Source organism: Chelonoidis abingdonii, chromosome 14 (genome assembly GCF_003597395.2).
Source record: "Chelonoidis abingdonii isolate Lonesome George chromosome 14, CheloAbing_2.0, whole genome shotgun sequence".
In the NCBI taxonomy this organism is placed as follows: Eukaryota; Metazoa; Chordata; order Testudines; family Testudinidae; genus Chelonoidis; species Chelonoidis abingdonii.
The window spans coordinates 21,890,894-21,906,678 of NC_133782.1; the positions used below are offsets into that span (position 1 = coordinate 21,890,894).

Consider the following 15,785-nt stretch of genomic DNA (forward strand, 5'->3'; position numbering starts at 1 on the left):
TCAAGGAGTAGTTACTGATATGCATTCTCAGCTTTACAGGGTAAAAATCCTGACATGGAAATGACAGTTATGAAAACACAGCCATTATAAAGTTAGGAAATGCAGAGTTAGGATAAACTTAAATAAAACTCAGATAACAAAAAAAGTGGAAATTCAGAGTTAAGCTACCGAAATAACTGTAATTCTGCCTTTTAATAATACCCTGAGAAAATTAAAAAAGTAGTAGGGCATGACCTCCACAGATGGAGGATAGGTCCGTCAATGGCTATTAGCCAAGATGGTCAAGGATGCAACCCCATGCTCTGAGAGTCCCTAAACCTTCAACTGCCAGAAGTAGACAGGATAACAGGGGATGGATCACTCAAAATTGCCCTGTTCTGTTTATTTCCTCTGAAGCATCTGGCAATGGCCACTGTCAGAAGACAGGATACTGGGCTAGATGGACCATTGGTGTGGGCCAGTATGGCCATTCTTATGTTTAGCTTAGAGAGAACAAGTCTTATTTTCTTATTTCAAAATGCAGCAGGAATCCTTATATACTGGATTTAAAGGATAAAAATAAAGCCTGGAATCATTATTAGCTATTGCCTCAGGCTAATGTAAAAGAAACTAAGTCTCATGTATCAGGGTATAAACTGATCACTTCAGGGGTCAAAGGAAGTGCCTTTCCCTTCACCTTTGCCATGCACAGTATTTTGTTTTTGGCATGTATTTTGCCTCTCACTAGAACATTAGGCACCAATCACACCTGGAGGAAAGTGAGCAGAAATTAACAAGTGGTCTCATGTGATATAGCAAATCCAAAGTACCAAACAGCACTTCTATCAAGATAGACCTTAAACAATATTAATGTTCTATTTTCTCAGCAGAGTGGGCTTTCCCTCCAGGATCACTTGCTCTCTTTCTCTCTCTTTATACTCGTTCACTTAACGGCCCTCTCCCAAGCCAAAGAGGCCTAGACACAACACAATGGAAGTATCAAGGATGCTTTCTGTCACGACCAGCGAAATTTATTGGACAGCATCTTATACACTTTCAGGGGACTGAGACCTTGCACTAACACTAAACTGCTGTCTCTGAAGCACAGATGAATTTAGCAATTTGGAAATGGAGCTCAGAAGATAAACAGAGGCAGAAAATTGCTATCTGTAGTGCAGGAACCAATCAGCTCAGCATTCCCATCATGAAAGGAAAGCCCAGCCTGAGAGTGGGGCTGGATGATCCTTTCCCATCTCAATATCTATTGTGTGTGCTTGGAAGGGGAGAATGGATACGAAGCTTCTCCAGCTTTGCCAGGACTTTGAACAAACTCAAGCTTGGAGGTGAATGTTGCTTGCAGTAATACGTGAAGACAGGCTAACCAAAGAATTACTTCCCCACAAACAAAATGGCCAACAATGCAACTCTGCTGTGCATATTGTATGAGTCCTATGGGGACTTGAGCAAAATTTGCATCTAGATCCAGATTCTGAAAACCTCTAAGCTGGGAGTGTTCAGATCCAGGGTTACAAAGAAAAGGGCCATTTGGCAAAATTCAGATCTAAGTCCCTTCTCCATTCTGGGGAATGTTCAGGGAAATGGATTTTGTTTATGCCAGAGATGGGCCAGAACTAAAAGCATTTTTCCAAAATTTCCCCCTTTCTACTCACTTCCGCTTTGAACTTTAAGGTTTGAAAACAAATTGGATCCATACCTAAAGCATCTTGGGGATTTGCAAAACCAAAGTACCTACAGTTCTGTGCACTGTTACCCTCATGTAACTTATAAAGGGGATAATATTTCATTTCAATATAGAGTAGGTTTGTAGCTGGGACCTGAGCACTTTCCTTTGCATCCAGGCTTCTTTCTGAATCTGTAGTGAGGGGAAAGGGCAGAGAGGTAGCTGTGTTTCATTAGCTGAAAAGGGAGTTGTTTTAGAAAGGTGGGACTGCCTCCTCCCCCATGGGACACAATAAACCTGATCTTCCCCTCTGTGATCAGCAAGAGCATGGAAGCTGCAAACCTGACCAGTACATCAAAAAAGAGCTTGGAAAAATACCTTGAGTGAAAAATGCTAACTGTGCATCCTTCTCCTGTAACTGTACTGATATTAAATCAGGAAATAGCACAGAACAACCACAAACACATATATGCAGGGGCTGTCAAAACAGAAACAAAACAAAATCCCTAATGGGGACTAGAGGTGAAAAGAGCAAAAAGAAGAATATCCAGTATCTGCTTTATGATTATATTTAAATCCTTACACAGCAAATGCTGGAAAGGGAATTCCAACATTTTCTCTATATAAGCAGTTTTCCTGATCCAGGGCTTTGTGCAATGAAAAGGAATCACTAATCAGTCTGAATTAAAGGATGTGGCTGCCCAGAAGGCATTATAGCATTCATATGGTCTTATGATTTACAGTGCAAGGCCCCCTGCCAGAAAACACTTATGCACTTGCTTCACAGTACTGCAGTGAGTAGTTCAATTGAAATCATTGCAGGATCAGGTCCTGACTACCAGTATCTCTCAACTAATGACAGCAGTGGTTCCCACACAGCGGCCAATGGACCATCACTGCTCTGAAGAGCACTTGCTAGTGGTGTGTGGAGAACTGGCTACTTGCCTGGTACCAGATTTCAAAATGTTCATCATCCACAGTTAAGGCCAAATTTTTCAGCTCCCCTTTTACACGTAAATAAAGGGCCAGACTTTGGAAAAAGCTCAGCACCCAATATGCTAAGCTCTTGTGAAAAAATCTAGTTGCTTTACTTTGGTGTCAAAAAAAGCTGAGCTGCTTTGAAAATCTAGTTCCATTTCTGGGTGCTAAGTACTTTCCAATATCTGGCACATTTTTTTCCCTCCCCAGTTGTGAAATCACATTCAAAGAAACTAAAAACACATTAAATACTTTACTAACATAATTCCCCCCGCCCCCCGAAATTGCTGTAGCTGTTAGATTATCATGAATAGGAGAGCATGTGCTGAAGAGACAATTTCTCTTATTAAGATGTGGTCCAAGCTATGAACATGCTTGAGAACTTCTGCATTACATGACATTGCATTCCAAGATATGGCTACAGTAATTATAGCTCTGTAGCTTCTATTGGCCACTTGAAAAGTGCTGCTAGATCATCTAGAAATGGTTAGATACCTACTAACTCAATGGTAGAGGAGTTCTTTTCTAGAATTCAACCTGTCAGGGTTCAAGTGGGAAACAGGGACGCTCCAAGGCCGAGTAAAGCACCTTGAAAGCAAGCAAAGAGGTTGCTTTTAACTAATGGTTTCCTAACAAATAACCTCGATTTCTGGGTTTGGGTTTTCCTGATAGAAATAATTCTACACCAGTAGCAGGAGGGATAATGGGGGAGGGGGGGCCGGCGGGAAGGTGAGTGAAAGATGGATGGGCATGAAGAGTTTTTGAGCCTGACATGAAGGAGGAATACCCAAGTCACTTAAAAACAAAATGATGGTCTCATTCCTGGTGGATACGGGCCAAAGAAAGCTAATCCCCACCTGGCCCCGTGGCCAAAAGTACTTTGAGAACCTGAGATGAAAAATTCTAGGTAATATTACGGCTTCTTATTAAAACATGTAACTATGCACGTACTGTGTACAAAGAAGCACAGAGATCAACCTGAATAAACGACGTGGCCCAGGACCCGCTGAAGAGCTGTCCCTCCCCTCGGACCTTAGCTGGAAAGGCAATAAAATGCATGAAAAAGCCAGGGCAGCAAATCTGTCTCTCTCCGATTCCCTGCAGCAAGGGGAATGCCTTACTTGCGAGGCGGCTTGCGCTTGTGATTAACTCAAAGCAGTCTGTGGACAAGAACTCATCTTCCATATGGTTCCTTTGCAGCGCTGGGGGAAGCAGCTGAACTAGGGTTTGGTGTTTGTTCATAGTCACTGAAGTGTTTACGCAATTATAAATATACTGTCCCCAGCAGCGCAGGTCTCAGTGGCCCTGCTCTACTCGGATAGGCTTGAAGGTCCCATAAAGATCTAATCCAGCAGAAAAAAGAAGCACTGCAGGGAAATCAAATATTTCCACGAACTATAACACAGGCCAGCTACAAAGAGTTAAAAGAGCTTCCACTCATGAGGCAGGAGGATGTGCGGTGTATCGTGATTTGACCATTTTAGCTTGGCCAAAATAGAGAAACAAAAAGTTTCCCGTGTCAACTCTTACTTCCTTTGGGGGGTAAGAAAAATCAGTAATGATTACTAAGCTTCTGCATCTTCCATCCACGTCCTCCTCTTTATTACCCTCTCCTTTGTCAAGAATTCATCATAAACAGAAAGAAAGAAAGAAAGAACGAACGAACTGTAGGGTCGAACACTGATTTTGATATTGTTCTAAACAGATGAAAAGCCACTCTGAATTACAGGTGTTTGTTAATAGTAAGTGATCTGCTCATTTCCTTTGCACCAGTCTTTTCAAAACAACCTTATTAGCCAACCTAATTTAGTACTATAAAAACGGCAGTTGTACATAATCCCAGAGTCTACAGAACTGCACATTTATTTGGTGTTAACCGCTTGCTGGACTGATTCCCTTGTGTTTGCGTGTGTTCTGGCCACAGCTGACAACAACATGCGAGTGATGTAGAATTTGCTCGTCAACAAAAAACATTTATGGGCTGCTCCCCTCTAAACAAAACCAAAACCGCCCTATAAAAACAGACGAGTTCATGTTTTTAATTATACTTGAAGCATTACATTAATGCTCTAATCACACGCAATATTGGTCCGCTTGGCTGCAATATCCCCTTATTCTCCAGCAAAAAATCGTGTCCCCTAATTCTTGTCAATGCTTTGAAAAAAACCTACCCTTCTGAAGTCTTGTTCCACTTCTTTCTCACAGATCCACCTGCAGAACGCGTCTAGAGTTAGCACTGGGATCTGTCTGGCTGTGACTGAATTGTTTCAAGCTAAAATCGAGAGGTTTCAATTAACCCAGGTCAGTACAACAGCCTGTTTTATACAGCAAAGCTGCTGGGCAGACTTTTCCCAAAGAATGTTACACGTTTATGTTGACAATCCCAGCAAAGAAAAGAAAAGAGAGAAAGAAAAAAATTTACGATTACCACTAGTAATTTAATCCTAAATTCGTGGGCCATCTCCATTAACCCAAACAAGCAACCATCAACACTTTCCTTTCTGATGCACACGTAGCTGCAATAGATGATTAACCAGGTCTCTTGCTGCATACGCAGGAAAACATTTCACAACACGGTATCTGCCGGCAGTTTTGGAAAAATTTTGAGGAAAAAAAAGTGGTAGGAGGGGGCAAAGTGCTGTCCTTTCCCTCCCATCTCCCAAGCAGTGCAGATTTTCTGATCTGTCTGTTTTTGTTTCTTCACAAAACTAACTTCAGACAAAACATCCTACTAAGAGGTTATATGGGGAAAACTTTTCTTCGGGGTGAAATGTATCAATCAGCAGACGCTAAAGAATTAGCAGCAGTGGGGAGGAGGAGTATTTTTAAAGAGTGATTTTATATTTGTTTTTAAATAGGTTTTTCCTTCTTGCTTTTTTGAACATGTCCATTGTGTTCCTAACACAGAGAATTTAGGGCTGCGAACGTAACATAATTCCTTCCAAAAATGTTTAATCTAGGATTCAGCCCAAAACCACACAGACTGAGGTATGTATCTGCACGAGATTTTTAAAAAGCGATCTTTAAATTTCAGTGACTCTAAATTCCTCCCACCTTCGGCTAGCGTTATGGCTGAGATTAAATGAAATTCCCTCTGTAAACAGGTTTGAACTCCGTGATTCTGACGCGCGGGAAAGCAGTGAGGCAAGTTTGAAATGAACCTTCAAAATGTGCTTTAAAATCTATGCCCAACCTCAGCCTGTATTTTTATTTGTATTAAAATCCACACCACAGTTTGGCATTGAAACTGGGTCACGATGAAAAAAGTTTGCACGTATGATTTCGGGAGTGGGGGGATGCGATTTGTATAGCTGAGCTATGAAGCCATACAGATGGAGTAAATCTCCATTCCATGCCCCCTCCCCGAACCCCCACACAATTAGGGTTTTGTTTAGTCTGGGGTTCAATCGTTGAAGCTGCTTATTAAGTGATGGAGCATCTTACACCCTGAAAAAAACGGTAAAGCTCCAAAATTACCATTTTTTTTCAAGCGTACCACCTACAGTATAGAGCTGTGTATGGCGAGACATTGCCATGCGCTGGGATCTGTCTGTATCACTTTCCTGATAGAATGATGGTTCCTTGAGCGAAGGTACTGGACGATGCATTAGCACTGAAGTCTCTTACTGGCGTGGATGCTTAACATATTGCAATGGTGATTTTAGATGACGGAGAGGGGCTGTTTCTGGCCGTCGCTCCCTCGCTGGGTTGTTCAGTAAATTGTCTCTAGGGCAGAGGGCCCCTCTTCCACGTGTGTATTGATGAAGTGGTCTAGCGTCTGCAGGCTTCTCCTCTCACAAGCCCTCTCGCAACGCTCTGCGTATGGTTTTTGTCTAACCCTCCTTCAGAGTCCTGACGCCAAACGGGGTCCGACAAAGGGAAGATTTTCCCCATGCACATCCCCGGGGCTGATTAAGGTTTGACGATTGAATTCAAAGTCCACAATAAACTAAATCCCCGCTCAGAAGGTCTTTTCCAGCCACCTGATGTAATGGTACAAGTTTTGTGGGAGGCAGTTTCTTAACTATTAACGTGCAAGTATCTAATGGCGGTAAAATAGACCCTAGATATTCTAGGATGACGAATATATACTTAGAAGTGAACCTACAGCTCCAATTTGCAGATTAAAGCTTAAACGGTAAAGCAAGGGGAACATAACATAGTGACAAGCTGAACTGTATTAGGAGTGGATAGAGAGCTATCCGATCAATGCTTCGTCTGTCCTCCAGTAGCTCCACCTCGCGAATATACCTCAGTCATTAACGAGAAAGCATCACCTCGTCTGATGGCGCATTGGAAAGGTTTTGCTTACTCGCTCTAAATGAACGACACCTTCGAAATGTTCGGCAGATTCCCCCCTCTCTCCAGCAACCTTCACTCCCACCCCTTACAACTGTAATGTTTAACATGCTGCTGTCACAGGGCACCCAGCAGGACCTAAATAATCACCCCCCACACCCAGGGATTCACACTGGAGCCCACTGCAAAAGCTTAAAAGCCCCAAGTAAGTGCCAGAGAGAGCTAGGAGAGACTCTTCAGGGCGCTGTCTTTTCTGCCGCCTCTGAAAGCTCTCTCTAAAAAACTTTCCCCAACCAACTGGTTCCAGTGCGCTCTGGGGGAGCCCATCGGCCTTCTGAACATATACATCCTTGAAAGAGAATCCCCCCTCCCACCTTTGTATCCCAGAGCTCCTTAAAAAACAAAGCAACGCGCCCCGATTGCAGGATGCCTGCGAATCAAGCATGCCGCCTGAAGCTCGGCCGACTGAATTTGAACTCAGGGTCTCCCCATGTTTGCAAACGAGGCCGAGCAGGGCTAGTTTGCCAAGTTGGATCAGCCCCGCTTAGAAAGGAACAAGCGTAAATGTCCTGCTCAGCGTGGCACTGTGCACTCTGCCTGCGCGCAGAGGAGGAGCTGCAGGGGGGAGATATTGTATTTGTTTATATGTGATTAAAATGCAACGCGAGTTGGGATTTGGAACAGGGACAGCTTAGGTACACTTTGGCCCCCTGGTGAGGACAAACCGTCCGGATCATGTACATGGGAAGAGTGGAGGTTAAAGACTGTACCACAGATTCACACCACGGATCTAAAGCTTTATTGCTGGGGTGTTATCTATCCTGCAAATTTAACTGGAGACATTCAGCTGAAACGAGCGGACATTTCATTGCCACACAACCCCCCCACCCCTCCGTGCCTAATACTAAGGTGGTATTTCATTACATTATCCTCTACCAACTGTCCTTCCCCCTCCCCAGAATTCGTGTGATGTCCACGAAGTTTTGACTGTTCTAACTGGGATATTTATAACTTTCTGAGAGCCTTTACTTATCCTTTGCTCTGCATTTCTGTGTGCGACCCCGTGTATGGTTCATTTTAAACGGAACACAAATAAAGCAAGTCGTCGCATTTTGCCTAAGGTCGGGGCTGGAAAAGTAGAAATAATCATTGGAATTCGAGCTGAAAAAACACCCAGTATATATTACATCTAACTCTTTCCGTGCTGCAGCAGATCTGAGATCGAGCTCTGGGCTACTTTTAAATATTCCTGCTTTTTTCTGTTTGAGATTTGAATAGACTCTTTTTCAGGAGAGGAGGAAAAAAATAACACAACATTTTTTTTCCTGAAAGGTGCTTCTGTCCATCATGAAAATCAGTCTTGACTTTTGTGTTTGCATCAGAAACTAAGTAATTGAATAATGACACAGACAGAAAAACGACAGTGGTATTATTACTGTGGGTGTCGAAAGAGACAGGTGGATGAAGGAAACCCAGCAGACAAGCAGAGAATGATCATTTCAACACGTTCTCTATGTTCCATTTGGGGGTTTAAAGGGAGACATTAACCCTGTTGGCAGAGGTTAAAGCTCATTATCTCAGAAATGTTCCTTGTTTGTTTCTGTTCCTCTTACACAGATTTGTCGTCCTCACCCCTCCGCACCAATCTTCAGCTGTAATTCTCTGTGCTCCTCTCTTTATCTCCAATAGCTGATGCTTTTTTCAAAACGGCCACTTGGGGTCGTCCTTTATGTCTGTTTGAGCGTAAAGACAGTTTTTAAAAAAAAAGCCTTAATCTCCTTTAATCGTTACAAAATGTTCAGACAAAAACACAATTCTGTTACTGGACCCCCCCCCCCAACAAAAAAAAATCTTACAAGCCGATTCTTCTTTGCATGCAGTCACTCAAGGAGCAGAAGAGGAAATCAAAGATCTTCCTTATAATTTGAAATGTAATTACAGTATATTTTCCCCTTCGCACCGAGATTTGCAATAGTCTGAGCCAGTGCTAACTGCTTTACTTTGGGGAGGTATTTTTAACTTGAGGTTTTCTTCGATTATATAACCACAGCTGGCACACTCAGACTGTGGGCAAATATTTTTTTATTTTCGTCTTCTTCCTAACCCTCTCTCTCTCTCTCTCTCACACACACACACACGCACAAACATGCAACGATCACAGTTGAATCCTGCAAGAGATTAAGTGTTTTGACTGTTCTCCTGGAAGGTAGACACTGAAAAGTTGCACTCAAACCATTCCATCCTCCCACCTCCACAAAACAGAGTGGGCAGAGGGACTTTGTCATATTTAGAACAAAGGGATGGCCAGCAAGTGAAACATACGCTGGATTGCCTTCCACTCCTTCTTTGTAAATTACACCGGTTAAGAGAGAAAGGGAGGGGAGAGAAAAAGGGGGAGCAGATTGGGGAGAGAAAGTGGGAAGATTAAAACATAAAAGAAAAAAAAGGGGGTTGGAGTTGCTGCCTGGTCTTGTTCTCCAGCTGCTAGTCAGCTGACTCGTTGGGAGCTGTCACATTGTGGGAGCCTGGCCCCTCCTCCGGCAGCCCCAGGATCTCCGCGGCCGAGCTCCCATTGGAGAGGCTGCTTGGCGGTCCCAGCCCCCTTTCCCTGAGTGTCATCAGAAAAGGAATATAAGCAGCCAGGGGGGCTGCCTCGCAAATCACAGCTGCACAACAGGAGCTGGAGGCGGCAGCTAAAGCAGAGACAAGATTTCCCCACCTCCCCCACCCCTTCCCTTCATTGCGAGCGAGAGCGAGCGAACAAAAACTCCGACCACCAAAATAACCCATCCAACAGCAACCCTCCAGCACACGCCGCCCGCTGCTCTGCCTGGAAAGTTGCAGCGGGCTCCGGCTCCGCGCCTGCAGTGAAGGGGGGGGCCGAGGCTCAGGACTTACAAACCGACCCCAGTCGGGGCACAGAATCTCTCCTGCTTTTTCCTTTGCAAAAGAGGCCAACCTGCAACGCCAGCATTGCGGTGGGGAGGCTCCTGCTTCCTTCCTCCCCTCCTCGCCCGTGGGGTTTTCTTAGCCGTGGGAGCCTCTGCAGCCCGCATTGCATTGCAGACACCGCTACCCCACGCCTCGCGGCCCGGGTGCCTCCGCCTCCTCCGCCTGCTTGGCTTGGCTGCTCTCAGCTAGCCGCCAGCAGCAGCAGCAGCAGCGAAGTTGACCTGGAGTCCGAGGGAGCGCGGCCAGCCCTCCCCCCGGACGGTGCCCTGGAGTGAGCGCTCCAACCCAGAGGCGCCTGCGAGACAGCCATGGCCGGCGAGCTGAGCATCGGACCCGAGCTGCCCACCAGCCCCCTGGCCATGGAGTACGTCAACGACTTCGACCTGATGAAATTCGACGTGAAGAAGGAGCCCCTGGGCAGAGCCGACCGGCCCGGCCGCCACTGCACCCGCCTGCAGCCGGCCGGCTCCGTCTCCTCCACCCCCATCAGCACGCCCTGCAGCTCGGTGCCTTCCTCGCCCAGCTTCAGCCCCACCGAGCAGAAGACCCACCTGGAGGACCTGTACTGGATGGCCAACAGCTACCAGCAGATGAACCCCGAGGCGCTCAGCCTCACTCCAGAGGACGCGGTGGAAGCCCTCATCGGGTCCCACCAGATGCCCCAGCAGCTGCAAAGCTTTGAGAGCTTCCGGGCCCACCACCACCATCATCACCAGCAGCAGCACCACCACCAGTACCCGGGGGTCACCCACGAAGACCTGGCCAACAACGGGCACCCGCATCACCATCACCACCACCACCACCACCAGGCGTCTCCCACCCCTTCCACCTCTTCCACCTCCTCCCAGCAGCTGCAGAACGCCCACCAGCAGCACCCTTCTTCCAACAGCGTGGAAGACAGGTTCTCGGACGAACAGCTGGTCTCCATGTCGGTGAGGGAGCTCAACAGGCACCTGAGGGGCTTCACCAAGGACGAGGTGATCCGCCTCAAGCAGAAGAGGAGGACGTTGAAGAACAGGGGCTATGCCCAGTCCTGCAGGTATAAGCGAGTCCAGCAGAAGCACCATCTGGAGAACGAGAAGACCCAGCTGATCCAGCAGGTGGAACAGCTCAAGCAAGAGGTGACCCGACTGGCCAGAGAAAGAGATGCCTACAAGCTCAAGTGTGAGAAACTTGCCAGCAATGGCTTCAGGGAGGCCGGATCCACCAGTGACAACCCATCTTCTCCTGAGTTCTTCATGTGAGTCCTTTAATCACAACCCCCCCTGATCTCCTCCTCCGCCTCTCCCATCCTCCTCTGACATCTCCATCCATCTGCCTGCTCGAGTAGAGAGGAAGAAGAGAGACTTAATATTTGCAGCATCCTGTCTTTATAGATTAGCTGTGAAAAGTAGGCTGGGGGTAGGTGGGGGAGAGAGAGAGACGTGCAACTTTTATCTTTAGTTCGCCAGTTAAAGAAAGAAACAGAAGAAAGGAAGGACATGCAAAGCGTTTTTATAGATCGCTTGCTTTCAGAACTATATGGGCTCGTTGGTTTTTTTAAGGGACAATGAACAAGCGATCTATAACATATTACCTGCTTGGGAGTCAAGGAAAGAAGACTCATGCAGCAGCAGCTTATGCACATTTTACCTGCTTGGAAAGGCGAATAAGTAAAGGACAATATATGCAAAGCCCTCATATATTGCCTGCTTTGAGAAATAGTTACGGGATTCAGATGGGACATTCAGTACAAGACAAGAAAAAAACATCAGTTTTATTGCCTGCTTGATTATATAGAAAAAATACGAAAATCTGCATTAAAAATATTAATCCTGCATGCTGGACATGTATGGTAATAATTTCTATTTTGTACCATTTTCTTGTTTAACTTTAGCATGTTGATCATCGTTCATAGCTTTGTTTCATTGATAAGAAAAGCATCACAAGTTATCAACTTTTTACTACTTGTGCAGTTTTGTTGGGTTTTTTTTGTTTGGGGTTTTTTGTTTTGTTTTGTTCTAGTTGTTAGCTTGTAAATATCTGCCACATCAAACAGCAAAGGAAGACAAAATAACATTTCATCAGGCTGGTTATATGGTTTGTTATTAAAGTAAAGAGAATAAAAAACATTATGGGCATTTTTGTATTTGCATTCAGAAAACAACTTTGTATATTTGGTGCACTTTTAAGTTGTAATTTTTTCTTTAGTTTTCATTTTGGTTTTTGTTTGTTGGGGCAGAATAAAAGCAACTCGATTGCATTGACAAACCTAAACTTAATAATAGTGAAAAAGGCCAGCAGCCTAGCAGCTATATCCTACTCCACAATTTAAGTGGCAGTGAACCTATTACTTTCATGTCAGGACAGTCATCAGACAGCAATGCGCATAGCTTTGGCCATATTTTTCTCTGATTTATTATACACTCAGGAAACAAAGAATTTACAATGTATTTTCTTTTAAGAAACAGTTGATTCTTGATTTCCAAAACCCAGGATGACATGAGTCAGTTGCAATCGCTGTAGGCGGAACAGTACGCAACAATAACGTGTATCAGTTCCAGTTCTGATTTCAGTTAGGTTTATCAATGGCAACAGAGGATGAAAGGGCTTGGAATGTATAGAAAACTGAAACGTTTTTTAAAGAGACGTACTGCAACTTAAGTGTATTATTTGCAATGATTTTTAATCTGCTTCTCTGCTTCCTCATGCAGCAAAAGTTTTGGCCAAATTTCTTTGCAGTTGTATAGTAATAGCTTGGAGTGTTATGGGTGTTACTTTTTTTTCCTCCTGCAGGTCAGAAAAAGGATTTTACGTTGCACTGACAAAAATACCAAAATGAAAACTTATTTTAGTTTCCTTTTAGGATTGATTGCTGGCACTGCTGGCCGGATGCATTTTAAGTTTGTATTAGTTTATAAATTAACAGTAATAACAAGATTGTAATGAACAGCATGGTGCTTGCAGTTTTAAATATTGTGGATATTAGTCATGCATCAGAAAACGATCTTTGTTTTTTACTGATTCAACTGTGTTGAAATCAAAACATTGCAGCAGCGAAAAAATTGTTTTTATTTCATGTAAAGTTCTGAAGGGATCAATTTCAAATCCTGCTTATGATATGAAAAATATTAAAAAACCTGGTCTATTGTAGTTTTATTCAGACTGGTTTCTGTTTTTGGTTATTAAAATTGTTTCCTATTTTGCTTATTAAAATAATTGAAATGGCATTTCTTTGAAAGGTTTACTTCTCCAATGTCTTCTGTTTAAACTTTCTTGCACCTTAAATACATATCTAAAGGGCATGATCCAGCTAAAATGATCTTTGACGTGCATCGTTGGGTTTTAAAAGTGATTTTTTGGAAGTTTATTTTAATTCTACAACGAGGGTCATTATTCCACACACATCTGTGCAGAGCTGCAAAATCAGTTTCTAACCCTTAGCATGGTTTACTCTACACTGTAGTTTTGGCTTCAGACTCCGCTCTAACACAATTTCATGGGATTTGCTGTGCACTGATAGACGCTAAAGCAGCTCAGGGTGCTATTTTCAAACCCAACATCAAATAGCAGGATGGTTCTTACTGATGACACTTGTATGGACTCACTGTAGCAAACCTTAGAACGCTGGCAGCCAGCTTGTTACATTCAAGAGCTGAAGGTCTCTTTGGCAATGGAGGCGTAGTGCAGTGTTTCCCTTTCAAACAGTTCCCAGGGTCCCTCTGTGAAGCTTGGTTTCAAAGGGCCTGTACTGTACTTTCCCTGCAAAACGGTCTGCCTCCTCCCCCGAAGCAACTCCCTTGCTCACACTGTGGCTGTGTAGATAATTTAAAGTTATAGATGCAGCAGCACATGGGCCCACTGAGTTTAACATGTCTCCCTCTGATCTAGAGTGGGGGCTGGGGAAAAAATCAATCTTTATTAAAATGCTCTAACGAGACATTTAAAAAATGTCTAGAACCTTAAAAGCGTGATCAGTATGGTTCCTCTAAGAACTGTGCAGCACACGCCACCTCCCATTGTCTTCCTCGCCTCTCAATCTGCCCAGTTTGTTTATTCTGGCATTTTGAAACATGACAAAGATATTAACTCCTTGTGTTCAATAAACAGCAGGTGCTCACAGAGCGAGAATACAACACTGCAGCTCCACTTCTACCCCAGCGCTCCTACCCCGCCACTATTCCAACAGCTAAGCAATTAGTTGCTTTAAAGTCCAAAGTGGGTGATAATCATTTATCTAAGTCAATTGCAGCCAGGCAATTCTGCTCAGAGCCTTGGCCTATTGGCATCCCAGGCTCAGAGCCTTGGTGTGGGAATTAGAAAGTTGCAAAGAAAGCAGCAGCCTGGAAGGGTGAGGATTGGTACTTTCCAACTGTGAACAGGGGATTTAACTTTAAATCCTTCTTTAACGCCCTCCCCCGCAAACTAGCCTCTCTTCCCAAGGAGAGCAAGCTGCCCTTGCAGGAATGACACACGGCATGTTTGCAAAACAAATCAGTTAAGAACAGTGTGTGGGAAAAATTGAAAAGCAAATACAGTGACCCCACAACAAAATCCTCTTTTAAGCCCCATACTCATCACCGCCTTGTCAGAGACAGGAAGCCAAGCTAACTGATAGAGAAGCATTTCAGCTTTTAAAAAGGGGCAGCAGCGTGATCCCAAACACCTCAGTGCACAGACCACTACAGGAATATAATGTCATCCTTCCTTTTAACACTGGGGAGGGAGACAGGGGGTTATACAGAAAAGATGTCAGAATCATATTTCCATGTATTGCCTTTTTCTTTTCCATGCTATGGCTACAGAAAGCATAAGAGGAATATTGTTTGTGGGAACTGCCACCGCATATTAATGTCCCCTCATGCATGCATTGAATAAATCACCAGGGCTAATTGAACAACAAAAAATAGGAAAACAGGCCTGAGAGGCACACTATATGGCTTTAGCAGTCTGGATTCCCACAGAATAACTGTGTCAGTGGAAAGGTTCAGAGGGCAGAGGTCCATTTATGTAGGAAGTGTCTATGCAGTGTTCAGTGCTCTTAATGAATTTTAATTTATCTGATTATGAAAAAAAACAGCTCGGATTTGTGGGAATACAACCTTAAAGTGACCAAAGCGCTGCCAGTTTAAAATTAAAAAGCACCACAGAGGACTAAGAAGAGATCTCCAGCTAGATCGCCTGGGTGTGTGCGGGTGTACGCTTAATGCAAAGCACCTTCTAACACACACATGGCTTTGAAGACGGGTGCAGCGTTCGGATTAGAGCTAAACCCAGCTGCGCTTGGGGACGCAGGGTCTCCCCTGGAATAATCAGATAGTATCTGTTTGCTTCCAGTGTCATAAGAAATACATTGCACCAGATTTAAGCTGTGTGAGCATTGCACCTCTCAGGCTCTGCGGGCATCTTCGGAGGCTCCGAAAGCCCACAGCGAGCGCTTCCTTCCTCCTTATTTCTCTAGGAAAAACAAGGCACGGAAGGAACATTTTGCTCTGAGACGTGTGATCAGTAAACCCCCCACCACACTCCCCTACTCTTTGGGGATGCTAATGAAACGGATTATTGGGGAGGGGGAAGAGGCGGGGTTAAATGTGATACTTTTTGTAACACTGCTGGAAGAACTAAAGAAGATTTATGAGAGAAATGATGTTCAGTTGCGCGTGTATATTTTTTAGAGCGAACTTGGAAAACAGCCCACAGATCAGTCACCGAGCATAGACGTGAGAAGTCCTTTCAATACGCACGTGGCGAGGTGTGGTTAGAACAGGAGCAGGTAGAATACCGACTAGTGTAGAAAGGGAAATTGTGTGATGACAGCAAGAGACGGCCACCGTTAAAAAAAAAAATCTATGCGGATCTCCGGTTGTCTCCATACAGACTGTCTGCAATCCGTGCTGAAGGGGATACAAATACACAA

General features: G+C 44.4%; 1 protein-coding gene across 1 annotated transcript; it reads left to right on the plus strand.

The window, feature by feature from the left end:
- Window positions 1-9,617: 9,617 nt before the first annotated feature.
- On the plus strand, window positions 9,618-13,089 carry MAFB (MAF bZIP transcription factor B). The gene has a single exon (XM_032767403.2). The coding sequence runs from the start codon at window positions 10,198-10,200 to the stop codon at window positions 11,131-11,133; it is 936 nt and encodes a 311-aa protein (XP_032623294.1). The 5' UTR covers window positions 9,618-10,197; the 3' UTR covers window positions 11,134-13,089.
- The last annotated feature ends 2,696 nt before the right edge of the window (window positions 13,090-15,785 follow it).